The 27232-nt window shown below is 41.5% G+C and overlaps 1 protein-coding gene across 2 annotated transcripts in view; it reads right to left on the bottom strand.

Moving 5' to 3' along the window:
* Window positions 1-27232, bottom strand: part of ETV5 (ETS variant transcription factor 5) — a 66759-nt gene that overhangs the window by 21927 nt on the left and 17600 nt on the right. For both annotated transcript variants that reach the window (XM_066241211.1, XM_066241210.1), the window contains exons 6-7: window positions 10153-10282; window positions 8983-9270 (exon numbers count right to left, since the gene is read on the bottom strand). In XM_066241211.1, coding sequence (XP_066097308.1) covers window positions 8983-9270; window positions 10153-10282 — 418 coding nt within the window. The remainder of the gene's footprint in view (window positions 1-8982; window positions 9271-10152; window positions 10283-27232) is intronic.

The raw sequence follows: 27232 nt of genomic DNA, 5'->3' as shown, positions 1-27232 counted from the left end.
TGTGGATTCGATGAAGGCTATACAGTGGCTGTGGGTGCCAGGTGAAGCAGTGACGGTTCAGAGGCCAGCTGAGAGATGACGTGTAAGATCAGCCAAGACACCAGCACCAAATAGTTAATATTTCCATTAAGGCTACAAGAAGATCGACAGTAGAAAGGCAGCATAGCTCAGTAAGAGGCTGTGGCTGTGAAGTCAGAACACGGCTGAAGTCCAATCTTTACCACTTACTGGCTATGTGACCTTGGGTGAGTTACATAACAGCTCCTAGCCTCAGTTTCCTCATCAGTAAAATAAAGAAAACCAGGATACCTATCCCAAAAATTTATTGTAAAGATTATGTAAGATAATGCAAGCAACAGGGCCCAGCACTCTGCTAGGTTCTTGATATACCTGCAAACATCAGCATCAACTGTACCACCCCCCACCCAGCCCACAAGCCAAATTCAGAACTTATGCAAATGTAAGGAAAGATCTTACGGAACTGAGAGAGAATACTGTATCACACACACAAAACATAGGAGTCTACTAGTTACCTACCCAATATCCAGTTTCCTTTTTCAGAGAGAGAGTGCTAATTTATATTCGGGATGGCAATATGCTATTCAAGCTTGCATTAATGTTTATTTTTCCTGCCATATATACCAAGAGCCAGACACTGTTTCAGAACAAAACCCAAACACTTCCTAAAAGCACACCAAAGAACTCCGTAACAGCTCTCAGGGCTCTGCGAGGCCTGTCAGCTCTGGCTAGACTCAAAGAAGCCCAGCTAAGCAGTGATAAAACATTGAATGATAAAACTGTAAAGGCCTAGACGCTTGTCTGATTTCTCAAGATCACGTATGGGAGAAAAAAGGTGATGTAAATATGAGATGTTTCCAATATAAAACAGTGAAAGTACTATTACTTTTGTATGTATAACATCAGTAAGTCTGATGATAAAGAGAAAATATTAGGAATAAAGAGTATTTTTACATCTCAATACTTGCAATTTCTAAAGTTGTGGTATCTATATAATTTTAGAAAGAAGATTCCTCAAGTATACTTTCTTTTATGAAATGTAAAAGTGATTTTTAAAAAATTTTTATTTATTTATTTATTTATTTATTTATTTATTTATTTTTACAGAGACAGAGAGAGAGTCAGAGAGAGGGATAGACAGGGACAGACAGACAGGAACAGAGAGAGATGAGAAGCATCAATCATTAGTTTTTCGTTGCAACACCTTAGTTGTTCATTGATTGCTTTCTCATATGTGTCTTGACCGTGGGGCTACAGCAGACCGAGTAACCCCTTGCTTGAGCCAGCGACCTTGGGTCCAAGCTGGTGAGCTTTTTCTTTCTTTTTTTTTTTTTTGCTCAAGCCAGATGAGCCCGTACTCAAGCTGGCGATCTCGGGGTTTTGAACCTGGGTTCTCTGCATCCCAGTCTGACGCTCTATCCACTGCACCACCACCTGGTCAGGCTAAAAGTGATTTTTATAAAGTAAAATTATCATAGAAGTTAACATTTAATGAATACCTTCTCTGTGCCAGTATAATTTCATTTAATCCACCCAGTGATACTATGTGGTATCTACTATTCTCCATTTTCAGAAGAAGAGACCAACACTCAGAGAAGGTAACTGCCTGCCTGAGGTAACACAGATCAGAAGTAACGGAGCTGGAATCCAATCCCAGGTTTGTTTGTCCAACTCCAGAGGCACTAGCCTATACTGTTCCTACAATTGTTTCTATAATTGTTTTAATGTACTTTCTTGATGACATGTAAATAAAAATCATATAGTCCAGACAACTAGAAAACTCCCGTATGTTTGGAAACTAAGAAATATATTTTAAAGAACTTCAAGATTGAAAAGAAATAAAACAGTTGCAACTGAATTTTTGAAATACCACAAATCAGAATTTGTGGGGTACAGTGTAAGCAGGATTTGGGCAGTTTGAGGAATTGATCGCCCCAACCAGGATATTTTGGCGGAATAAAAGGGTAGGCTATTAGCAATTACATTACATTACAAGACATGAACCCTAAGTGATCCGGGAAATACTGAATGTATGGTCACCTCGCCTTAGCAGTTTTATTTGGTTATATGTTTATACTATAAAAAGAAAAAAAACTATAAATTAATGAGCTAATTGTCCAACCAAATTAGTTATAAAATAAACAATAAATTGAGAGAAAAGAAAAATAAGGTATTTTAGTAAAGGTAGAAGTCAATGAAATTGAAAACATCCAACAGAGTATGAGTAAAGTCCAAATTGATTTGTTGTAAAGATGAATGATATTGTCTGCCAAACTAAGAAAGAAAAAAGGTCTAGATAAATATAAAACATAAAAAAGGTATAACTACAGATGCTAGAGGTTTTATTTTTTATAATTACAAACAACTTTATGTCAGTTAATTTAGAAACTCACACAAAATGGAAAAATTCCTAGAAAAAATAATTTATTATTGATATTCACTCAACTAAGTAGAAATCCCAGAGCAAGACAATCAAGGTAAAGATGCTGAATCAGTAATTAAATGTTTTCCCAAAAAAACAATAGCAGGCCCAAATAGTTTCACTGATAAATTCTTCGAAAAATTCCAGGAATAAGGAATGCCAGTTTTACATGAACTATTCTCAATACATAAAAAAGAGGATACACTCAACTCATTTGATGAGTATAACTTCAATGCTAAAACCCAACAAGGACTATGTAAGAAAAAGTATACATTATTCTCAATCTTAGTAATACAGAAGTACCAAATATATATGGGAAAACCAAGTCCAGAAACATGCAAAAGATAATATATAATGCATAAGTTAGGTTTATGATAAGAATACAAGGTTGGTTTCATATAAATCAATGTAAATCTCCACAGTAAGAAATCAGAGGAAATTCCTCTGATTATCTCAACAGAGGGAGAAAAGATGTTGGATAAAATTCAACACCCATTCTGTCAAAAACTCTCAATAAACTAGAGATAGAAGGAAATGTCCTTTAGCTTGATTAAAACATAACAAAAAACCTACCATAAACATGGTATGTTGAAAACAAGCTCTCTTAAGATTCAGAACTAAAAACACTCATATTAAAGTGCATTAGTGAGTCTTCTAAAGAAGGTTCTAGTAAGCATCTTTGAAACTCAGTTACAGATCCCACAGTGCGTTTATGCTGCCATAGATAACATGCTAGTAACAGGAGTGCACAGAGTCAAGGTGCATCAATCAGTCACATTAATTTCATTCCAGACCGGGCTACAAATGTGACTGACAGTGAAGTTCTTCATTCTCTAAAAGCTACAAAATCTGAAGGACAAAAATGACCAGCAATTTATCAGGGATGGACTTTAAGAGAGGAAGTAGAAACAAGAGAAAAACTTGAATATATTAACTCTCTTAATCTATCCTGTATCTTTACAGAATGAGCAGTATCCAGTAAATCACAATTTTAGAAAACTTAAGCTCACCCTTTTAAGCTTCGAAGCTTTGATCACATCTACTGAAGGAGAGAACGAAAGCAGGTTAGGCCATCCGTCCTTCAGAAGATGCCACACATGACTGTCCTTTCTAGATGACTCTGGGGTACTGCATTTGGCTATGTGACATTTAGGAAGTCCTTCAGCTGCTCTGAGGCCTGATTTTCTTATCTGTAAAATGTTTTTGTTTTCTTTTTTCTACTCTGTCTTGTTTACAGAGCTGTTAAAAGACTCAAATAAAATTGTACTTCCTTCTGTCCTGTAAAACACCATGTATTTTTGTTAAGGGGGTTAGGTTTTAAAGTAATATTCTGTCTACTTTAAATAAAAAGTTAGCAAAGAACAAACTATAGTTACTATCAATTTCAGAAGGACAGCCTATTACAACACTGCTGCCCCCACACAGCATCAAGAAGCAGAGGATTCTTCCACCAGAAGCAGTGTTTTAAAAATTTTTGTCTTTTCTTGAGTTCTTGCTTCTTGATGTCAAGTGAGAAGAGAGCAATGTATTCCAGAATTCTAAGATGATAAATTTTGAGTTTCTTCAGTCAAATTGTGGAGACTCAGCTCAAGATGTAATGAGAAAAGGTACAGCGAAAGGCAAAAACGTCTAGCCAGTACTATGGGCAGAACAGAAGAGTATTTTCTAGTTCCACCACCTTGTGAGAATGGGATGGCTGAACAAAAAGCATTCCTTCTCTTCAAGGAGCTTTGGTCTTTAAGAATAAATGGAACATGCCCGAAAACTCCAAATTAAATGTGTTTTTATTTCCTCCTTGAGGGGAGGAAATCATGAATATAAACCACTTCCAAATAAGTATTTATCCTTAAAAAATAAATGTTGAGTTGTGAAGAATTATCTGCTAAGAATGTATAAAACATTAAGAACATACTTTTTACTAGATTATATTTTAGTTGTTTTGTTTATTTTATTTTTTTATTTTTTTAGAGATACAGAGAGAGTCAGAGAGAGGGATAGATAGGGACAGACAGACTGGAATGGAGAGAGATGAGAAGCATCAATCATCATTTTTTATTGTGACACCTTAGTTGTTCATTGATTGCTTTCTCATATGTGCCTTGACCGCGGGCCTTCAGCAGACTGAGTAACCCTTTGCTTGAGCCAGCGACCTTGGGTCCAAGCTGGTGAGCTTTGCCCAAACCAGATGAGCCCGCGCTTAAGCTGGCGACCTCGGGGTCTCAAACCTGGATCCTCCGCATCCCAGTCCTATGCTCTATCCACTGCGCCACCGCCTGGTCAGGCTATATTTTAGTTGTTTAAAGTATAATCTTAGCAAACGACTACCACTTTGTCAATAAGCATTGAAGACAAGTAAGATATTGGGCTAAATGTGGTCTAAAAAAAAGTCTAAGTCATGGCTTTTAAACCTCAAAGGGTTTAACTCTATTCAACTGAAGCGATAAGGGACACGGAGCAACACAAAAGAGATGTATGTGTCAACACGAGTTTAGTACGTGGTGAAGGAATGTAGTAGGATTTATAGTTTAAGAGATGGCTAATGTTCTGGCTAACAATTTCTCAAGGTCACTTAACTCAGTTTTTAGTACACATTAGTGAATGTTAGCACCCCTCCCCCCAAATTATAATAAAAGATATCGCTTATTTGTACACTAATATTTCGGTTTCTAAATGTAGGATTCTGCATTAGGCTGCATGACGTTTAGGGAGTCCTTTAGCTGCTCTGAGGCCTGGTTTTCTTACCTGTCCAATAGCTTTTTTACTGTCTTGTTTACAGAGTTAAAAGGCTCAGATAAGACTGGACTCCTTCTATCCCACAAAATACCTCATATTTTTGTTAAGGGGGTTCGTTTTTGAATGAATATTCCCTCTAATTAAATAAAAAGCAAAGAACAAATTACAGTTACTAACAAGAGTAATCTGCCTCAATTTTGGGCAGGCATAAAAGTTATTAAATGTGTGATTATTCAGCCTATTATCATACATGATGACTGCAATTACTATTCTACAAAATCAAACTGGAGATTTCAGTTTGTCTAATTTTCAGTGTGCTACCCAGTATCTATAAGCAAACTTATTTGATTTTAAAATATATTTTGCATCACACAGATATCACATTCTCATTAGTAACAGACAAGGGCAATAAGAATAAAATTCAGAGTACTGAGTGCTTTATGCTTAAAAAAAAATAGGTCGGTTGGAATAGGGGTGGGGATGAAAGAGAGGGTGGGTCCTGATTTCTCAGCGTGACAGTGAGGTACCCAGGCCTTGCTCCAGGTCCATCAAGTCAGCCTCTGGGGTGCAGTAAGGAATCTGCGGTTTAAAAAAATTTTTATTGATTGATTTTAGTCAGAGAGGAAGAGAGGGAGAGAGGGAGAAGGGGAAGAGAGAGAGAGAGAGAGAGAGAGAGAGAAAGGCAGGAACATCAAGTTGTTCCTGTATGTGCCCTGACCCCGATCAAACCAGCAACCTCTGCACTTTGGGACAATGCTCTAACCAACTGAGCTATCCAGCCAGGGGTAAGGAATCTGCATTTTTAATAAGCCCCTGTGGGAACGCCTTTGCACTCAACTTTGAGAATATAGTGCTTAGTGTGTAAGCCTAAGCACCCCAGTGCTGTTTTTGTCAATTCAGAACTTCGCCTTCATCCCATTCTCGCAGGATCTCTGTGCCATCCCAGTGTAGATGAGGTCTTTTTATTTTAGAACCATCATTCTTACTAGCAGAGGGTGAGGGGAAGTAAGTCCAAGTGGACAAATTTCCGGGAGGAATCACCCTTCCCCCCCCAAAATACCTATTTTCTGGTTTCTGCCTCTTTCCCTTGTGGACACCTGAGAGCAGGCACTCATGCAGCTCAGGAGCCGAAACTCCTCCTGTTGGGAGGAGGCCGGGCAGCCTGGATACAAACTTGCTTGCCGTTGTTGTCTAAGACTAGGCTCCCTGTCTGCCAGGACTGCCTGAGGACAAACACCCTCCAGCAGAATAAGGGTATTTCTCCCCCAGTTTAGTGAACCACTGATTGACACAATCTAATAAGAAATAGGGATTGAGAGAGAAATAAAGTCATGAGCCACATAATGATTTCTGTCAACAATGTATTTGACCACACAAAAGATGGTGATACTGGAATATTATAATGAAGCTGAAAAATTCCTACCACTTAGTGATGTCACAGCCTTTGTAATGTCACAGTGCAACACATTAGTCATGTGTTTGTGGTGATGCTGGTATAAACAAACCTACTGTACTGCCAGTCGTATAAAAGTATGGCGCAATTACATACAGTACATAATACTTGATAATGATAACCACCATGTTATTGGTCTATGTATCAACTATGCTTTTTATCCTTACAATGCACTCTTTCTGATTAAATAAATAGCTCGTTGTAAAACAGTATGCTGTGTCACACCAATAGTAGCTTCATGCATCTCATGTTTACTGTGTCTCTCGATTACATTATATGTCTTGTGCTTGACTTAATCTCATGTTGTTTTATAAATTTAGTGTAGCCTAAGTGCAAGTGTTCACGAAGTCTACAGTAGTGTCCCATAATGTCCTAGGCCTGCACACGCACTCACTACCACTTCCTCACTCACCCAGAGCAGCTCCCAGTCCTGTAAGGTCTACTCATGGTAAGTGCCCATTCAGGCACATCACTTTTTTATCTTATATATCTCATTTTTATCATAACTTGGCTATGTTTAGATGTTTATATACACAAATGCTATTGTGTTACAACTGCCTACAGACTTCAGTCCAGTATCATACAGTACGGGTTTGTAGCCTAGGAGCAATAGGGTTCACCACACCGCCTGGGTGTGCCGTAGGCTATACCATCTAGGTTTACTTAAATACACCCTCTGATGTTTGCACAATGACAAAATCACCTAATGACGAACGTCGCAGAACGTATCTGTGGTTAAGCAGTGCATGATTGTATAAATAAAATATTTATCATGGAGTAATTTTCCTTTACACATGGGATAACAAATACAAAGTTTACTTAGTATTTGAAATACTGACTGTATGCCCCATTCCATCTCTCCCCCTCAATTAATAATCCCTACAGAAAATCAAGAGGATACAATTTAAAAACATAAAACCAAAAAAACTATTGGAATAAAGATGGTACCCAGGCACGAGTTCACAAATTGGCAGGATAACGTTGCCCACAGAGAGGCTTTTGTTTAGTCGGCAAGTGTTGCTGTTGTTTTTAATTTCAATTAGTTACTCACCTTAAAAAGAAGCAACCTGGAATGTTTAGATAAGAACCCAAATTTCCAAATTCTCCTGAAAAAGTGCCAGGCTGCTAACAAGGTAGTAATTGGTAAAATCTTAGTGGCGGCTGCTTCCTTAGATGAGCTCTGTGGAAACAGGGCAGGCCTGCTACTGAGCCAGCCTCCCATCAGCACTCTCCCCTTGAGCCCTTTGTGTCATTGGTGTTTGGGGCATTTGGCTTCACCAAGGAAATAAACATTAACTCAGCCAAATTATGTGGTTCTTTATGGTGACTTTCACAGCAAGGGGGTATGGGGATTAGAACCAGATAAGAGTGTTTATGTTTTTCTGCATTTCATCTAAAATAAAGAAAGTGACCTTTGAGTAAATACAGGAGGCATCTGGGTGGACCAGGCCTGGGGAAGGTATACTTACTTATACATGTTCCCTCTCCTGCCTCTTGCCCCCACACTTACCCAATGCAGAGCAAGAATGACAGAAAGAAAATTCAATGGTCACCATCTTGCAGCCCTTGTAACATCACTGACAATACCTGCCTACATGACCTCCTTCTCCCAGAAAGATCTGAAATAAAAGACAGGCCCCCAAAACACCCTACATAAAGGAAGGCCACAAGCATCCAAACTTCTAGAACATGGCAGATAACAGGCTTAGAAGGCTGGGAACAAAGTTAAGTGTTTGCAGAATAGATTTCCTTCACATATTGGTTTGTTTGATGAATAAATGACTCTGGGTCAGTTATTCCTGCTGCTTTAATTTCCTTATTAGAAACATAGAACTGCCTGGAGTGAAACTTGGAGATTTCTATCTCAAAAGTAGGTAACTTTATAAATAAGGTCCTTAGCCAATCCCCTATTGCTAAAATCTGTTAAAATCAGATGAGTAATAATAGTTCCTGTAACTTAGCACTCTTCCCTAATAAGTAAGTAAAGTGCTAATTAAGTACTTAGGGGTAGCATAAACCAAGGTTGAATTCTAGTATCCAGCGAAGAGACAGGAAACATGCCCTGAGTGAGGGTCAACATACCGTGTGTCCTGGGAAGGTCACTCCTCCCTAGCCCTGTAACGGGAGCAGGGTACTAATTATCTGCCTGCTCCTGCTTCATAAGGATGTCGTAATGGTTTATCATTTAGAGGACCTCAGGAACAGGGTGACATATAAACAGGTCATATTCGTATTATTAGTCTTACCTCACAGGATGCCTCAATGGAATGAGGACTTTACAGACACCTGGTAAATATGACTAACTGCTTCCCCCCTCCCAGTGAGGGGAGGGGATGGAGGCAGTCAAGGAACCCACCTCTGTTCTGATGGATACTGGTTTTCAGGCATCATCTTTGGCATCTGCAGGGGCTGATGTGGTGGCCGGGGGACCACAAAGGTTTGCTGCTGTGGTCCAGGCTCTGGAAGCGAATGAGGGGTGGGGGCAGGGCCCACACCTTGCACGGGGCCAGCTGCAGCAGGATGCACGGAGGTGGGCAGAGTTGCCTGAGGTGGGGGAAACAGGGAATTCTGATGGGTGGGTGACAGAGGGGTGGTAGGAGGGGTTAATGGCTTGAACCCAGAGGGAGGCTTCCTATCATAGGCACTGCAAACAGAAAAAGAGAAGGAACCATTAAGCTGCAATGAAGCCATTAGCTTGGTCACCAGGTCCAGCCGAGTGCTGCAGCCCTCGTTGCCAGGAAATGACCGCATTAACATAGTTAAATGCTGGCAGCCCTGAGGGAATATTTGTACCTCTGAAAAGTGACAAACACACTGCGTCACAGGGACTTATTTAACACAACTAGTGATTCTTCTCAAAGATAATTTTAGCTTCTGCTTCCGCTTCCTCTCTCCCCCTTCCCACAGAGCTCTCCGCGCACATGTGTGCAGGGGGGATGAGGGAGAACGCGCGTGCTGGGAGGAGCGGTTAGCCCCTCTCCCAGGTATTCCCAGAAATTAGTCAGAATCTTTGTTGAAGATAAATTTCTGCTGTAACATCACTTGAATTAACAACTCTTCTCTTTCCCCTTTACAGGCGGATCTATGTTTGTCTTCTAGAGCAAAGAATGATTTAAAATTAAAGCCCCATTCCTGGGGCCTGGATAGTCTTAAGTAAAGGGCACAAGAATCAGGGATTTTTCATACATACTGATTTGAAGATTACTTCTTTGGTGCTTAAAGTTCACATTAACATATGATAGACATGAAAAGTATATATTCCCTTCCTTGAAGCCACAGACCAAATATCCCAGTATTCAAGGTTTTTCTCCCTTAAGGGGCTCGGTCCCCCCAGAACTCAGTCTCCACAGAGCCAGTTTAACTGTTTTGCATTTTATGTTCAGCACAAAGGCCCCATTTGAACTGGCCTTCACCTAGAGGACTACATTACTGGGAAAGATGGGGTGTGCTATCCTGAGCGCTGCCTAGTTTTTGAAACAGTCAGCTTGAAGGCTCCATTCTGGTGAGCCTTCTCTGCTCCACTTACCAATAGTTGTAGAGGCACTTTTCTCCATAGTTAGCACCGAGAGCCTGCTCGTGGCTACAGGACGACAGCTCGGAGGAGGGGCTGTGCAGCTCCCGTTTGATCTTGGTTGGAGGCGGGGCATGAAGCACCACTGAAATGAGAAGAGGGATGAGGGAGGGACAGACAGAGGGCAGCTGATGAACAGGGAGCATAACGCTTTCTTCTGCAAACTCTGTAATGAGCTGATTGTTCTTGGAACTCCTGTCAAGTCACATGCCAGAGAAAGCCAAACACTTAAACATAGAGCTTCCATCCAAAAACCAATGAAAAGTTCTTTAAACTCAGAAATCATCCATCATCTGACACCTTTATTAGCCAAGTCTTTATCCCACATTTCTTTGGTAGTGGGTCTGCTTCCCAGAGGCTCTGAAACCCTTAAAAATCCTGCAGGTAATGGTCCCCTCTCCCCAAACATGCATATGTGATAGAAAACCAAGAAGTGTAGGCATGAAGAATTTTGTATTCAAAAACGACAAAACAGCCAAAAATACATTACACATTAGCTTATCAGAGGCTTGAAATTCTTCTGGCAAACATTTCATATATAGAGGCATTAAATACAAATTAAGTACACAACTTTTTTTTTTTTTTTTTGACTTAAGTGAGAGGAGGGGAGGCAGAGACAGACTCCCGCAAGCACCCTGACTGGGATCAACCCGGGAAGCCCAGCAGGGGGCGATGCTCTGCCTATCAGAGCCATTTGCCCCTGAGGTGGAGGCCATGGAGCCATCCTCAGCGCCCAGGGCCATCTCGCTCCAGTTGAGTCATGGCTGCAGGAGGGGAGGAAAGAGAGAAAGAGAATGGGGGAGGGATGGAGAAGCAGGTCACTTCTGAGTGCTTTGACTGGAAATCGAACCTGGGGCATCCAAACGAAAGGCCGATGCTCTACCACTGAGCCAACCAGCCAGGGCTAAATACACGGCTTTTTAAAAGTCCTTTCCCAAGAGATATTCAACTTTAGAAACTTTTCAAAAAATTTAAAAGCAAAGCAATACAACAAAGGAGCAAACCACAACCTAGGAAAAGCTAACTGTATACAGGAAATGGCCTGGAAACCTTTGTACTTATGTCTGCCTTTTTAGTGACCAACCAGGAAGGGCAGGTTTTTATAACGAATCCTTTCATAGATGGTACCAATTACTTTTTCTAAATTGATGAAACAGTACACACAGCTGTTGCTTTATGTTTGGAAGTCAGCTGCATATTCCATATGGATTCTGAGTGGGCAAAGTAACAAGAGTTTTTCAAATCAAGGTGGCTTATATACAATTGCTAAACCAAACCAAACGGAACTGAAGCAAACCAGGTTTGCCTTTCCTGATAAGGAAGGACTTACCTAGGAGCAAACTCATTTTAGAGAAGGCATTTTACCCAAAGTAAGACAAGCTCTAAAGATGCTGTGCTATGAGAGCTGTTTTCTTCTAGTTACAGGTTCGAACTGCTGCTTTGTCCAACTATCTTGGAGGGTGGGGGAAGAGAATGAGTTAAGCTTTTCTGCCAGCCACTATCCAGTGTATCAAAGCTCTCATTAAATAGCTAGCCCCAGTCAGAGCCCTGGTAACCCACTAAAATTTTGTTTGATTTAATGTTTACTCCTAAAATAATTCAAGAGCTTGGTTAATTCTTAGTGACTAAACTATGTAGACTTATAGATAAATAATCATCCCTTTTCTGCCTGATAAGGCCAACTGGTTTTTTGGAGCCTTCTCCAACCCTGACTTCTGGCCACAGCAGTGAACAAATGAGACAGATGAGTCTATCACAGATGACAAGTTTATAAGGCAAAGTCCTGCCAGTGATTGACTGGAAAGGGTAGCTTTTCATAATTTCTTCCCTACATAATGCCAACTGCTATTCTTGACTACATGAAAGAAGTTCAGAACTGGCAGATCATATGTAGAAGTCATAGGAGTCTCTCTCATGATTTTTTGATGGTGACATCATGGCAGCCAACTCTCAATTGTTATCAAATGTTTTCAGTCAGCCAGACACAGAAAACGGTTCAGCTTGTTGTTGTTAGAATGTTGTTAGTAAATGAGAAGAGAGCGCCAGACAACTTGACACAGAAAACCACCTCTCCAGTGCAGCAAACAGCCTGCTGGTCCTCAGACTGCTCCGTCCTCACCAGCAAAGTTGTGGCAAAATAATGAGGAAAGGGGATGATGTCCCAATGTAAACAAAGGTTCTATGCCCTTGAAAAGTCTACTTTTCTTACTTTAGCTTATTAAAATAATTTATAATCACATTATAAATAAAAGTAAACATTATGGTACTATTCAAATTTCTCCTTTCAGGTTTTAGAAATGTCCTGATATTGTCATAATATTAAAATAAAAATTACCAGTTCTGTTAATAAGACAAACAGCATAGAATAAGCAAAAGCAAAAGCAAAACTTTATAATGGCTTCAGGAACAGTGCACGCCTATTTTAGAGAATCTAAACTGCTAGAGAATTCTGATGCCTTGATTTCTTTAAATCTACACAGTACTCTTCATGTGTAGGACACTAATTTAGCTCTAAATCAGTGGTAATCAACCTGGTCCCTACCGTCCCCTAGTGGGCATTCCAGCTTTCATGGTGGGAGGTAGTGGAGCAACCAAAGTATAAATAAAAAGATAGATTTAACTATAGTAAGTTGTTTTATAAAGATTTAAACAGGTGGTGGCAGAGTGGATAGAGCATCGGACTGGGATGCGGAGGACCCAGGTTCGAGACCCTGAGGTCGCCAGCTTGAGCGCAGGCTCATCTGGCTTGAGCAAAAAAAGCTCACCAGCTTGGACCAAAGGTCGCTGGCTCGAGCAAGCGGTTACTCGGTCTGCTGAAGACCCGTGGTCAAGGCACATATGAGAAAGCAATCAATGAACAACTAAGGTGTCGCAACGAAAAACTGATGATTGATGCTTCTCATCTCTCTCTACTCCTGTCTGTCTGTCCCTATCTATCTCTCTTTCTGACTCTCTCTCTGTCCCTGTAAAAAAAAAAAAGATTTATTCTGCCACACTTAGCGAAAATCTGACATAAAGTACTTGGTAAGTAATTATTATTATATGCTTTAACTTGCTGCAACTCTGCTTTATAAATTTTATAAAGTAAATTACTTCCCTACTTTATAAATCACCATTACTGTGGAAGAGTGGGTGGTTAGAAAATTTTACTAACAGAGATACAAAAGTGGGCAGTAGGTATAAAAAGGTTGACTATCCCTGCTCTATATTATATACCTTTTACAACACCCAGATTGTCTTACACCTGGAATTTTATGTACTCTGCACAATGGAGTAATACAAGAAGTATCAGATGAGGGGTGGTAAAAACACAATACAATAGACAGATTATGTTTTAGAATTGTACACCTGAAACCTATATAGTTTTTTTGGGTTTTTTTTGTATTTTTCTGAAGTTGGAAACGGGGAGGCAGTGAGATAGACTCCCGCATGCGCCCAACCAGGATCCACCTGGTACGTCCACCAGGGGGCGATGCTCTGTTGCGACCACAGCTATTCTAGCGCCTGAGGCAGAGGCCATGGAGCCATCCTCAGCGCCCCAGCCAACTTTGCTCCAATGGAGACTCGGCTGCGGGAGGGGAAGAGACAGAGAGGAAGGAGAGGGGGAGGGGTGGAGAAGCAGATGGGCGCTTCTCCTGTGTGCCCTGGCCGGGAATTGAACCCGGGACTCTTGCACGCCAGGCCGATGCTCTACCACTGAGCCAACTGGCCAGGGCAAACCTATATAGTTCTATTAACCAATGTCACCTTGGTTAACTGAAAAAATTCAGTTAAAAAAAGAAAAAGAAATATCTGATGAGAGCTACGGTCTGACTGTTTATATCCCTCTCAACTTCATGCGTTGAAATCCTAATGAGCAATGTGATGATACTAAAAGGTGAGGGGACTCTGGGAGATAATTAGGTAACAAGGGCAGAGTCATGGGAGGATGCCAACTAGAAGTCTGAGACCCAGAAGGCAGCCCTCACCCAACCACACTGGCACTCTGATCTCAGACTTCCAATCTCAAAACCGTGAGAAAGAAATTTGTTTTTTAACAGCTGAACCACCAAGGAAATTTTTTTATAAGCTACCCAATCCACAGTATTTTTGTTATAGCGGCCTGAATGGACTAAGACAATGAGTGACTGAATGGATTATATTTCCAATTAATTCTTAACCACATCTAGCCTACAAAGCTAGGCACAATGTTAGTCATAAATATTTCTTCCCCAGGAAGCAACCATTTGAATGAGAAAGAAGAGAGTGGAACACAGTAGGAATGAGAATAGAAAGTTTCACAGATCACTGACAGGAACGCCATTAGGGGCCCTGCAAGTGGTAAGAAAGAAGGCTTAGCTCTCCAAAGGGACTGCTGGGCCTGGGGGTGTGGGAGGGAGCCTGGTCACCACACATGGTGGTCAGAGAGAGTGATGTATATTTAAAGCGAGAATGTAGAAGCCCAAGGAATGCTCCTTGCTTTTAGGCTGTTCCCTCCTTTGGAAAATGAGAAATATGATGCTACCTTGAGAAATAAATGGCACAGCACCTGGCAGATGGTGCTGTGATATTGTATAATTATACACTGGGCTTTCAAAAATAGAGTATTTAACCTTCACACAGGCAACTTACTTAATGATGACAGAGACCTAGGACTATGAAATATGACAACAAATTGAAATTGCGAGAGGATCATGAACTCCTATGAAATTATGGCGTTTGAATTAATAAATGTAAAAGAAATGCTTAAAAAGTTGACTATTTGAGTTGATAAACATTTTCTACAATTAGATTTTTGAGTTTAAGCTCCGAGTGATAGAAGATGAGCCCATAAAGCCAGTGGTGCTCTGCCAACAGCTGCTGGTGAATATGCACCCCCTTCTTTGTTGTAAAGATTTCCATTCCTCATTTGCTGAGCATCTTCTATGGGCCAGGCACCCTGGAGGTGCTGGGGAAGTACTGATAAGCGAAACAGACATGCTTCCTCCTCGCATGTATAATTTAGAGAGGAATCTGATTTGTAGCATCTTCTCATTGATACAATCAGAGTTAGACTAGGGCTTCCCAGTCCACTTAATCTAGGCCCTCACATTTATAGATAAGGACCCTGAGGCCCAAAGGAGTGAAAGCAACTGCTCGAGGCCTTGGAGCTGCTGCTATTAGATGGAAGAGGAGGCAAGAGCTCCTCACTCCTCTCTGTCATTTGGTAATCTACCACAGTGACCAAAATGGAGATATTTCACTCACCCACTTTGTACATTAAAAATAGAGGATATAAAGCTTTTTTTCAACTAAAGGAACAAAAATACCACATGACACCTAGTTAAAACAAAATGTTCCAGAACAAGGGAAGACTAGATAAGAACTAATACCAAGTAGAGGGAGCAAAACAGACCCCATAACATTTACTTTGTGTCAACTGCTCTTACATATGTTATTTTATCTGATCTTCCCAACCCAATAAGAAAGTAACTTTCATTGTTTCCATTTTATAGATGAGCAAACCAAGGCCTAAAGACTACATCAAAAAGGTATTAAAAGAAATAGGAAAGATGGAAAAGGAAGACAACACCAAAGAAGAGAGTGAAAGAATGCTTTTGCCGACTCTCAGGATCTGTGTATCCTTACTAAATTTGCACTCTGGCTGGACGTGTTCCTGATGCAGCTGAGTCCAGGCAAGGAGTTACACTCTCCCCTCTCCCTAGGCCACCACAGTGCCCAGCATCTCTCCCCCTTCCTCCCACTGGCAGCTAACATCTCCACTCCAGTAGCTTTTACTTCCTACAACCTTTGCCTCCAGTTCTAGTGTTCCATCTAAAAGATCTCATTGTTGTTTCTGTATTCTAGCTGATCAAAATATTCTGCTCATTTAGACAACTGTAGACACTTTGGAAGGTCTGGTATCTTCCATAGCCAGTTACTGACTAGCCAGACCATACACTGTTGTCATTTCCCCAAATGCCCTGCCCCTCCTGAAATTGCTTCTTGACAATACCCTATTAAGGCCACCTCTGAGGAAAGAACATTTTCAGTGAGTTGTCTGGACCCCTATTTGACTAGAAGAGCTCTGTTAAGGATCTATGCACAAATGTGAATGATACTCTCTGCCTGTCAGAGGTAGGAAAGACAAGGGTGGCACCTTGACAGGATATTTATTTATTTATTTATTTAAGGAGTGGAGGGGAGGCAGAGACAGACTACCACATGCACCCCAACCAGGATCCACCCAGTAAGCCCACTAGGGGGCGATACTCTGCCCATCTGGGGCCCTTACTCCTTTGTAACCGGAGTCATTGTTTAGCACCTGAGGCAGAGGCTATGGAGTCATCCTCAGCACCTGGGGCCAACTTGCTCCAATTAAGCCATGGCTGCAGGAGGTGAGGAGAAGAGAGAGAGAAGCAAGAGGCAGAGGGGTGGAGAAGCAGATGCGAGCTTCTCTTATGTGCCCTGACCAGGAATCGAACCAGGGACATCCACACGCCAGGCCAATGCTCTACCGCTGAGTCAACCAGCCAAGGCCAGCTGACAAGATTTTAAATCTGTATTTGTAGGTACTACAAGGTACAGTATATTGCTTTGCTGACCACCAGGACACCATTCCTTAAATTTTTTTACTGATTTTAATTTCTTGTGCTTACATAGATTCAAGTGTCCCACCAAATATATCTCCCTGCCCCCACCCCGTGTTCCCCTTGATACCCCCTTTGAACCCTCCCCCCAATGCCCTCCCCCCTTCCCTTCAGGATTTGCTGTCCTTCTCTCTATAACCCTGAGCATAACACCATTTTAAATTTAGATATGTTTATAAATCAACCAACTTAACTTCATACTATTTTCTTACAATTTGTCTGACTTTTCGTTCTGACAAACTGATAAAAAATCAGGCCTGATCTTAGCTAATGCAATAAGTCAAGCAAAATAAATAGAAGCCAGGAGGATTATAAAAGAACAAATACACAGTCATTATTCACAGATGGCCTGGTTGGGTACATAGAAAATATAAAAGTATCCACAAAGTATAAGAATCAGTAAGCTAAGATCATTAGGCCAATATATAAAAAGAACTATTTCTATACATTAGAACACAAGGTGAAATTTTAAAAATGCATCCACAATAGCAACAAATAACATCAAATACCTGATTAAAAAAACATGTAAGATACCTACACTGAAAACTACAAAACACTAAGAAAAAATAAAGAACTCTAAATAAGTGGAAGGATAGAGCCTGTTCATGGGTCTGAACCCTTGATATTATGAAGATATCAATTCTCCCCAAATTCATCTATAGGCTCAAGATAACCCCAAACAAAATCTCAGAGAAATGAGAATAAAATTTAAATTACACAACATAGAATTTCATAAATACGTTGAGCAAAAAAAAGGCAAAAGGGTACACACCTATGAGTCCATGTACATAACGTTCAAAGAAGACAGAACTAATCTATGGTGTTCTGAAGTCAGGACAGAGGTGATTCTGGAGTCTGGACAATGCTTGTTCAGGAGGCACAAGGGGTCTTCTTGTATTCCGCTGAGTTCAGGGCCATGATCTAAACGCTTATACAGTTTGTGGAATTTTATCAGGCTGTACTCCAATGATTGCTAAATGTTATTTCAATTAAGTTTCTATTTTTTTTTGAAAGGAGCTCTTTTCTGGTCATACAGTATCATTGAATTAATAGTCACTAAGATTTCTAAAATTTTAGCAAATCTTTGTTCTGTGATGGTATAGGAAGGAACGGCCTTCTAAAGAAATAACACAATTGGCCTGACCAGGTGGTGGCGCAGTGGATAGAGCATCGGACTGGGATGCGGAAGGACCCAGGTTCGAGACCCCGAGGTGGCCAGCTTGAGCGCGGGCTCATATGGCTTGAGCAAAGAGCTCACCAGCTTGGACCCAAGGTCGCTGGCTCCAGCAGGGGGTTACTCGGTCTGCTGAAGGCCCGCGGTCAAGGCACATGTGAGAAAGCAATCAATGAAAACTAAGAAGTCGCAACGCGCAACGAGAAACTGATGATTGATGCTTCTCATCTCTCTCCGTTCCTGTCTGTCTGTCCCTGTCTATCTCTGCCTCTGTAAAAAATAAATAAATAAATAAATAAATAAAAAAAAAAGAAATAACACAATTGTTTTAAAATAGAAAAAATAGACAAACTAGCCATTCAAGAGAAAAAATAATTCTTGTTGCTGACAAAATCTGTTTCCTGCCCACAAATACAGGCCTGTGGAATCTGTCCAGGGAAACTACCCCACGGCAGTCTGGCAGTGAACTTCACTATTGCTGTTCCGAAGATCAAGACAAAGGAAAACACTTTATTGAATACTATGATGAACGACAGTTTAATTCAAAAGAAATTTGTCTTTTTTTTTTTTTTTTATAAAGACAAAAACCACCTTGTCTAACAAACCTTTCCTTTGGTGTTTCATAATCCTCAAAGTTGCAATCTGCCACAGGTTTTGTTGTGAATACATACGACGTTTATGTATATATAGTTGCTGAATGTTAAAGAAATTGTCAATCAGTTATCCTGCGGTCTGAGCAGGAGAAGGACTAAGCTCATCCCTACTTCTCCTGCTTCATACACAAGCTCTGTCTGCCTTCCACCGGTGGTTGTTCAGACTTTGTTTTGGGGTTTCATCCTCCCTTCTTCAGTTTCATTACCTTCATCTGGGGCAGACTAATCTTTACCGTATCAGCTGTGCAGGCCTGACCTCAATGAGGACCTTATTTGGTCACACTCGACAGCCATGATCTCCTTACTTTACATGGAAAGCGGTGTCTCACGCGGAAGTTGACCAGAATGGCATGTCCATGAGGCTGTCTCAGGTGGCCAGACTCTATCTCCAGAGCCTCGCTCTGTGCTTCTGAACAAACACGATGTACAGTGTATACAGTCGTGGGCAGACTCCCCAGAATTCCAGAGCCATAATCCCAAAGTGAAGGTCTATTCCTAAACTTATCACCTTCTTTGCCACCAGCTTTAGTTCCTCTCTTAGACCATTACCGTCCAGCCTCACTTCCCTCCACAGTAAGAAATGTGTACTGTTCATGAGAATGTGAGAGAGGGGAGCTTGGGACACCTGCTCATACTGCTCTCTGGTTATGGCAGTGAGTGGAACAAGAGGAACGCAGGCCGAGGGAAAGACTGGCAAGCAGAGGGACACGTAAATATAAACATGACACCTGCAAAACCAAACCGAAGCCACCTGGAAGGTAGGTGTGGATCGTTCTCTCCTGGTTCACCCTTAACTCGTCAGAGTACCCCACTGCCAGATCAGAGGGCTGATGTCACCACCTGGAAGGTAGGTGTGGATCGTTCTCTCCTGGTTCACCCTTAACTCGTCAGAGTACCCCACTGCCAGATCAGAGGGCTGATGTCACCACCTGGAAGGTAGGTGTGGATCGTTCTCTCCTGGTTCACCCTTAACTCGTCAGAGTACCCCACTGCCAGATCAGAGGGCTGATGTCACCACCTGGAAGGTAGGTGTGGATCGTTCTCTCCTGGTTTACCCTTAACTCGTCAGAGTACCCCACTGCCAGATCAGAGGGCTGATGTCACCACCTGGAAGGTAGGTGTGGATCGTTCTCTCCTGGTTCACCCTTAACTCGTCAGAGTACCCCACTGCCAGATCAGAGGGCTGATGTCACCGGATTCAGTGTCCCTTGGCTTCCTCAGTTGAAAGAGCACAACAAAGCCAGAAAACCTACTTCCCAACACACCGCTGCCTATCCTTAGCTCTGGCCCTTTTTCAGACACATTTTGAGATAAAGTTTAAATAGCTAGTTAGTAAAAACAAACAAACAAAAAAGAGGTAGAAAGTACGAGGCTTATTTTTTAAGTTGTACCATATTACCATAAGGGTCAGAAATGTTTTTATTCTAGGGCCGAGAAGATTAGAAATTCATTTCAAGCAGAAAATATATTCCTAATAGTTCAATATTCTTTGAAATTGCTATAGCAGCACTAGTGGATGAAAAAATAAGATACCCTTTTCTGGGAAACAAGGAGGTTCAAGGGAGATAAAATAAGTGGTTCTGGAAGTTAAAAAAGAACATCTGGAAAAGGAGATGCCTTTTGGATTTCCATACCAAACAAGAGACACGCTCAAGCCCATCTGAATGGTTAACACTGACTATGCTCAGAAACAGTTTCCAAAAATAAAAATAGCTAGGGGACACAAGTTCTAAGAGAACTGGAGGAGCTATAGGTACATGTGCCATTTTCTTTAATATCTGAAAAGTCAAGATTTGTATGCAGAGATTCAAAAATTTAAGTGTGAAAAATCACCCATAAATAAAATCAACTATTTAGTAAGTTGTGCTAAAAATGTTTTTTAATGAGTCCCTCAAAAACCCTCTCCTCACACATGCACAAATTATCTCTGCCCCAAGTGTCTCCACCTGACTCATTCTGTGCTTTCCCCACTGGTTTAAGGTCAACACAATAACACGGAGATCAGACGTGAGCGAATCGACAACAGGAGGTTTCCAGACCTAAGATTAGCATTCCTGTATGTTGTATTTCTACATATTCTCTATAAATATACCCTGAAAAATGTCAACTACAAAGAGGACCAGTCCTTTTCAAAAAAAAGTCAGTTATAAAAAAAAAAAAAAAAAAGGAAAAAAGTAGGCAGATAGTTATGGATTGAAGATGAAAGAGGCCGAACAATGAATGCATCAAACAATGTATGGTTCTTAACTGAATTGTAGATCAAAAACATTATCAACCTCAGCTATAAAAGACATTTGGGGAGAACTGGGGAATTCTGAACATCAGTGAATAAAAGTTTATTTTCTTAGGCTATGTAGAAGAATGTTCTTAATCTTTGGAAATGCACATTCAAGTATTTAGAGGTGAGATGTCAAAATGTTTGCAACTTGTTTTAAAATGGTCTGGAAAGAAAAAAAAACCTATACAGAGAAATGAAACAAATGTAGCAATATGTTTTAAAATAGGTGGTGGTGCAAGAGCATCTACCTGGGACATTGAAGACCCAGGTTCAAAGTTGTGCCGTGGCTGGTCCTGGCTGGTTGGCTCAGTGGTAGAGCGTGAGCCCGTTGCGTGGAAGTCACAGGTTCAATTCTTGGCCAGGGCACACAGGAGAAGCGCCCTTCTCCACCCTTCCCCTTCTCCTTTATCTCTCTTATCTCTCTCTTCCCCGCTCTTTCCCCCTCCCGCAGCCAAGATTCCATCCCAGCAAAGTTGGCCTGGGTGGTGAGGATGGCTCTATGGCCTCCGCCTCAGGTTCTAGAATGGCTCCGATTGCAGCAGAGCAACCCCCTGGAGGGGCTGAGCATCAACCCCTGATGGGCATGCCGGGTGGATCCCGGTTGGGCACATGCAGGAGTCTGTCTGCTTACCCTCCCCGCTTCTCACTTCGGAAAAATAAAAACAACCCTCCCCCCCCCAAAAAAAAACCCTTGAAGTCGCTGGCTTGACTCCAGCAGGGTCATAGACATGACCACATGGTCACTGGCTTGAGCAAAGGGTCGCTGGCTCAGCTGGAGCAGCCCAGTCAAGGTACATATGAGAAAGCGATCAATGAACAACTAAAGTGCCACAATAACAAGTTGATGCTTCTCTCTCTCTCCCTTCCTGTCTGTCTGTCCTTGTCTCTCATGCATGTGCTAAAAATAAAATAAAATAAAAATAAATCAGTAAAACAGACATAATATCCCATCTCCAAGATATTGGGAGGAAAAAAAAATCCCTTTCTCTATGGTTACGAAGCAAAAGTAGATGAGCAAAGAACTTCAAAAATTATGCATTCACTGACGAAGAAAGTCACCCCTGGCCTATTACCAAATTGAAAGGATATTTACTATCCTGTACCTTCACCATGTTTGGATAAGATGGCCCAGGGAATCTAAAGTTACACAAGGACAAATGTTGGTCATACTATGACATCTAAGCCAGTGGTTCTCAGGTTCTCAGAATATTTTTTCGGCTCTGGCCCACTCAGAAAGGAGGTGGGAACATCCATGAGGGGACAAAATGAAAACCTCTGCTTCTATCACATGACTATTATTGCCCATCGCCACTTCTATCACTGCCTGGGTAAAACAACAGCAATTATACAAGTACAAAATATTAACAAAACTAAAAATCTATCAGTAATTCCATACAGATATTAAAATACATATAATAGGAACTAAAACATGCATCCAACTCAAGATCACAAAACATTCTTGGGGAAAAATGGAGAATGCCTACCCCGTATATATACACAACAGGGTCAGACAACTATCACAACTAAACAACTCTGTGACTTCATCCCAGGAGTCCCTGAGAGGGTATAATGTAGCCATCCCCAACCTGTGTGGTTGGCAAAGTCAGAGAGAATTACAGTTCTCTCCTTCGTGCTCTTCCCCCCAAAGCAGCTGGTTTGGCTCCTTTCGCCCATAAAGGCTGAGCAGGGCCAGGGCCAGAAGCTCGAAACGGGTGGCTTTTGGTGTTCTGAGCCAGGTTTCTGGGAGGCCTACGTCCAACCTAGCCGATTTACCAGGCTAGGTCAGAAAAGCATGTGGAGCTGAAGACCTAAACTGTGTTAAATCTGGTTATAAAGGTTTAAGTTTTATGCATTTACCGGACTCTGCCACCCTAACAAACCCTGGTCCAGGGTAATTAGTTATATGCGTTATCAGATTAATATTGTATTATCTGTTGGCTTGAGGGCGCGTGAATGAAGTGGGCCCTGCCTCTCTTGTCCTTTCGTACTGGGGGAGGCCTAGAATAGATAGAAACCGACCTGGATTACTCCGGTCTGGACTCAGATCACGTAGGACTATTAACTGTTGAACAAACGAACCCTTAGTAGCGGCTGCACCACTAGGATGTCCTGATCCAACATCGAGGTCGTAAACCCTATTGTCGATATGGTCTCTTGAATAGAATTGCGCTGTTATCCCTAGGGTAACTTGGTCTGTTGAAAGAAAGTATGTTGGCTGGGAGATTCCCCTGTGCCTTCGTACTCTGGGAATCAAGGGTGGCAGTGTAGAACCAAGGCTCTCCATGCAACTCATGGGAAATATGACAAACATCTGGTGCAGCCAACACCTAGGTGAGCATACCACAGGCAGGGGCTGGGATTTCAGGGCAGCCTCAGTGGGGGGGTGGTTATGGGGGAGGGGCAGTTTCCTACTTGTCAGGTTTCTTAGCAAGGACCAAAAGACTGCTGGTATATTTCAGGGCCCCAGGGTTTAGGATCAACCACAAGATAGCACAACTCATTAATGAACAATTGTAGAAGTCCCTTTTACATGATCAATATTATCCTATACAATAAATAACAAAAGAGTCAAATTAGCAACTGATAAAGCTAGTTCCTGGAACTTCTGGCTCCAGGAATCAGATTTCTCCTATGAAGTGGGAAAAACATACAGTGAGCAGAAGAGAAGCTTCAGGAGTTGGTGTGTGGACAAAAGCCACTATTTTTCATGATTTAGAGCTAGAAATTTGGGGTGATATAATCAGCTAAAAAAAAAAAAGGCTTTGAACTTATGACATAAACAAATAGGGTTAGGGTTACACTGGTATGGAAACAGGACCACCCAAGAGCGAGATTTTTTTTTTTTTTTTTAATAATTTTATTTTTTTAATGGGGTGACATCAATAAATCAGGATACATATATTCAAAGATAACAAGTCCAGGTTATCTTGTCGTTCAATTATGTTGCATACCCACCACCCAAAGTCAGATTGTCCTCCGTCACCCTCTATCTTGTTCTCTCTGTGCCCCTCCCCCTCTCCCTTTCCCTCCCCCATTCAGATTACTTCATAATTCTGAAAATGAAAACCCAGCAGCCTTGAATATAAGCATTAGAAATCAAAGGGAGAAAAGGGAACTTAGAAAATAACTGGCCCTACTTTTAAAATACACAGGGGTGGGCAAAAGTAGGTTAAATTATTACCATAATTACCTAAAAGACAAATGATAAGAATGCAACCCCCGTAACCACCACACTCTTATCAATGTCTCTTAGTTTCACTATTATGTCCCACCTACGTATGGAATAATACAGTTCCTGTTTTTTTCTGATTTACTTATTTCGCTTCGTATCATGTTATCAAGATCCCACCATTTTGCTGTAAATGTTCCGATGTCATCATTTCTTATGGCTGAGTAGTATTCCATAGTGTATATGTGCCACATCTTCTTTATCCAGTCATCTATTGATGGGCTTTTTGGTTGTTTCCATGTCCTAGCCACTGTGAACAATGCTGCAATAAACATGGGGCTGCATGTGTCTTTACGTATCAATGTTTCTGAGTTTTGGGGATATATACCCAGTAGAGGAATTGCTGGGTCATAAGGTAGTTCTATTTTCAGTTTTTTGAGGAACCACCATACTTTCTTCCATAATGGTTGTACTACTTTACATTCCCACCAACAGTGGATGAGGGTTCCTTTTTCTCCACAGCCTCTCCAACATTTGCTATTACCTGACTTGCTAATAACAGCTAATCGAACAGGTGTGAGGTGGTATCTCATTGCCGTTTTGATTTGCATTTCCCAAGAGCGTGATTTAACTCTTGATGACCTGGTATAAAAATGGCTAAGGAGTACCAGAGTGAAATAATAACCAGTGAGACAACAGTCAGGTCTTGGTGCAGTGGGAAAAGGGGTGAGGGAAGAAGACACCTTTCTTGCCCATAAAAGTAGAGGAATTGATACCAAGTGTTTGGAAATTCAAGAGCTGGAATCTATTTCAGAATGTAAGTCCAGGAACAGTGTTGGTGAGCTCCTGTTAAAAATGACAGGCACTGACTTAAAGGACAGTGTGGAGACTGTGTCTCCAGAGAGCCCTCACTCAATTCACAGAGGGATGGTAGGAAAACAGGCTTTAGTAGGGTCATCAGAAGATTACTTCATAATTCTGAAAATGAAAACCCAGCAGCCTTGAATATAAGCATTAGAAATCAAAGGGAGAAAAGGGAACTTAGAAAATAACTGGCCCTACTTTTAAAATACACAGGGGTGGGCAAAAGTAGGTTAAATTATTACCATAATTACCTAAAAGACAAATGATAAGAATGCAAAATAGTAACAGTAACAAAAAGACAAATACAGTAATTGATAAATAATAATACAAGGCCTGACCAGGTGGCGGCACAGTGGATTAGAGCATCGGACTGGGAGGCAGAAGACCCAGGTTCGAGACCCTGAGGGTCGCTGGCTTGAGTGCGAGTTCACCTGGTTTGAGCACAGCTCACCAGCTTGAGACCAAGGTCGCTGGCTTGAGCAAGGAGTCACTCTATCTGCTGTAGCCCCCACCCCATCAAGGCACATATGAGAAAGTAATCAATGAACAACTAAGGTGCCACAACAAAGAATTGATGCTTCTCATCTCTCTCCCTTCCTGTCTGTCCCTCTCTCTGTATCTCTGTCTCTGTCACAAAATAATAATAATAATAATAATAATACAACTGTTTTGCATACTCACAACTATAAACCTACTTTTGCCAATCTCCATATAAATAGCGTTATTTGAGAGTTCGATCTGAAACATCTCTAAGGGGCCACCTGCAAAGTCAGTGGAATTTCTCCCAGGGTACAGGAATTAGAGTTTCTCCCACCCAGGTTTTAAATTAGACCAGGGGTCCCCAAACTTTTTACATGGGGGACCAGTTCACTGTCCCTCAGACCGTTGGACGGCCGGACTATAAAAAGAACTATGAACAAATTCCTATGCACACTGCGCATATCTTATTTTAAAGTAAAAAAACAAAACGGGAACAAATACAATATTTAAAAAATAAAGAACAAGTAAATTTAAATCAACAAACTGACCAGTATTTCAATGGGAACTATGGGCCTGCTTTTGGCTAATGAGATGGTCAATGTCCGGTTCCATATTTGTCACTGCTAGCCGTAACAAGTGACAGGACGTGCTTCCGGAGCCGTGACATGTGCATCCCGCGTCACCGGAAGTAGTACTGTACGTGAGCAATGCCACGCTTTGCGGGGCCGCCACATATAGTACTCTCACTGACCACCAATGAAAGAGGTGCCCCTTCGGGAAGTGCAGTGGGGGCCAGATAAATGGCCTCAGGGGGCCGCAGTTTGGGGACCCCTGAATTAGACAAAAGAACTGACACCATGGAGAAGTTAAAACCATAAGGCTGTGCTCTGTAAGCCTCTCTTCCATTTTCTGTTTATCTCATATAACCCTAAATCTCTGCTGTGGATTTAAGCTGACAAGTGCCATGGGTCTAGTGGTGCCACAGATAATGTACTAGGCTCCCAGAACTTTGCTTTCTCTGGGGAAGTGCTGGCAGTACACAGGATTGGCGCTTTGATGACAAGACGCTGCAGTGCTCACACTGGCTCTGGAGAGAGGTATTTTTAAATTCTGTTTGCATAGAGTTAGTGTTATAATTATGCCCTTACTGCTCTCTAGAATGTGGAATATATACTACATGATAGGTTCAAAAGTGGAGAAATCCTGCTGCAAAGATGCCAAAGTACATTAGTGGTTCCAGCTGACGGGCCCCGCAGGTCACAGCTTCCATTAGACCCCAAAACAAAGCCCTTCTGGCTGGAGTAAAAGATAAAATAATGGTTTTGCACTTATTATAATTTCTCTGTGGGAAGGGGGGACTAAGTTGGCAAGGGGGTTATACTTTACAGGGCTTTATTGGGGGCATTCTTTACACTGCTGGGATCATACTATTTTAACTATAATGTTTATATGATCTAATGGCTTCATATAATAGGGAAGAGAGGGGTGATTTGGAGGTTTGCTTCTGCTAGTTCCAGCTCAATGATTACCACATCCCACAAAAAATTTCCTCCCTCATTCCCTCCCTCCTTCCTCTTTCAGCAATGACAGCAGCTGGTTGACAGAACCAGCACATAGTACCTCAAAATCAAATCACTGACTGCAATACTATTGGTCAGAAGATGAAAAGCTAAATTTTCCCCATGAAAGTCAGTTTAGGTCACTGTATCAACGTACAGCTGCTATGCAAAAAGGTGGAGTAATACAATTCAGGCTGACCACATGAAATGGGGGGGATGCCCTACCCTTCATGGGAGCTCAAGGCTTTCT

This window comes from Saccopteryx bilineata, chromosome 8 (genome assembly GCF_036850765.1).
Source record: "Saccopteryx bilineata isolate mSacBil1 chromosome 8, mSacBil1_pri_phased_curated, whole genome shotgun sequence".
In the NCBI taxonomy this organism is placed as follows: domain Eukaryota; kingdom Metazoa; phylum Chordata; class Mammalia; order Chiroptera; family Emballonuridae; genus Saccopteryx; species Saccopteryx bilineata.
The sequence above is the reverse complement of the archived record's forward strand: the minus strand, read 5'-3'. Positions and strand labels throughout refer to the sequence as shown.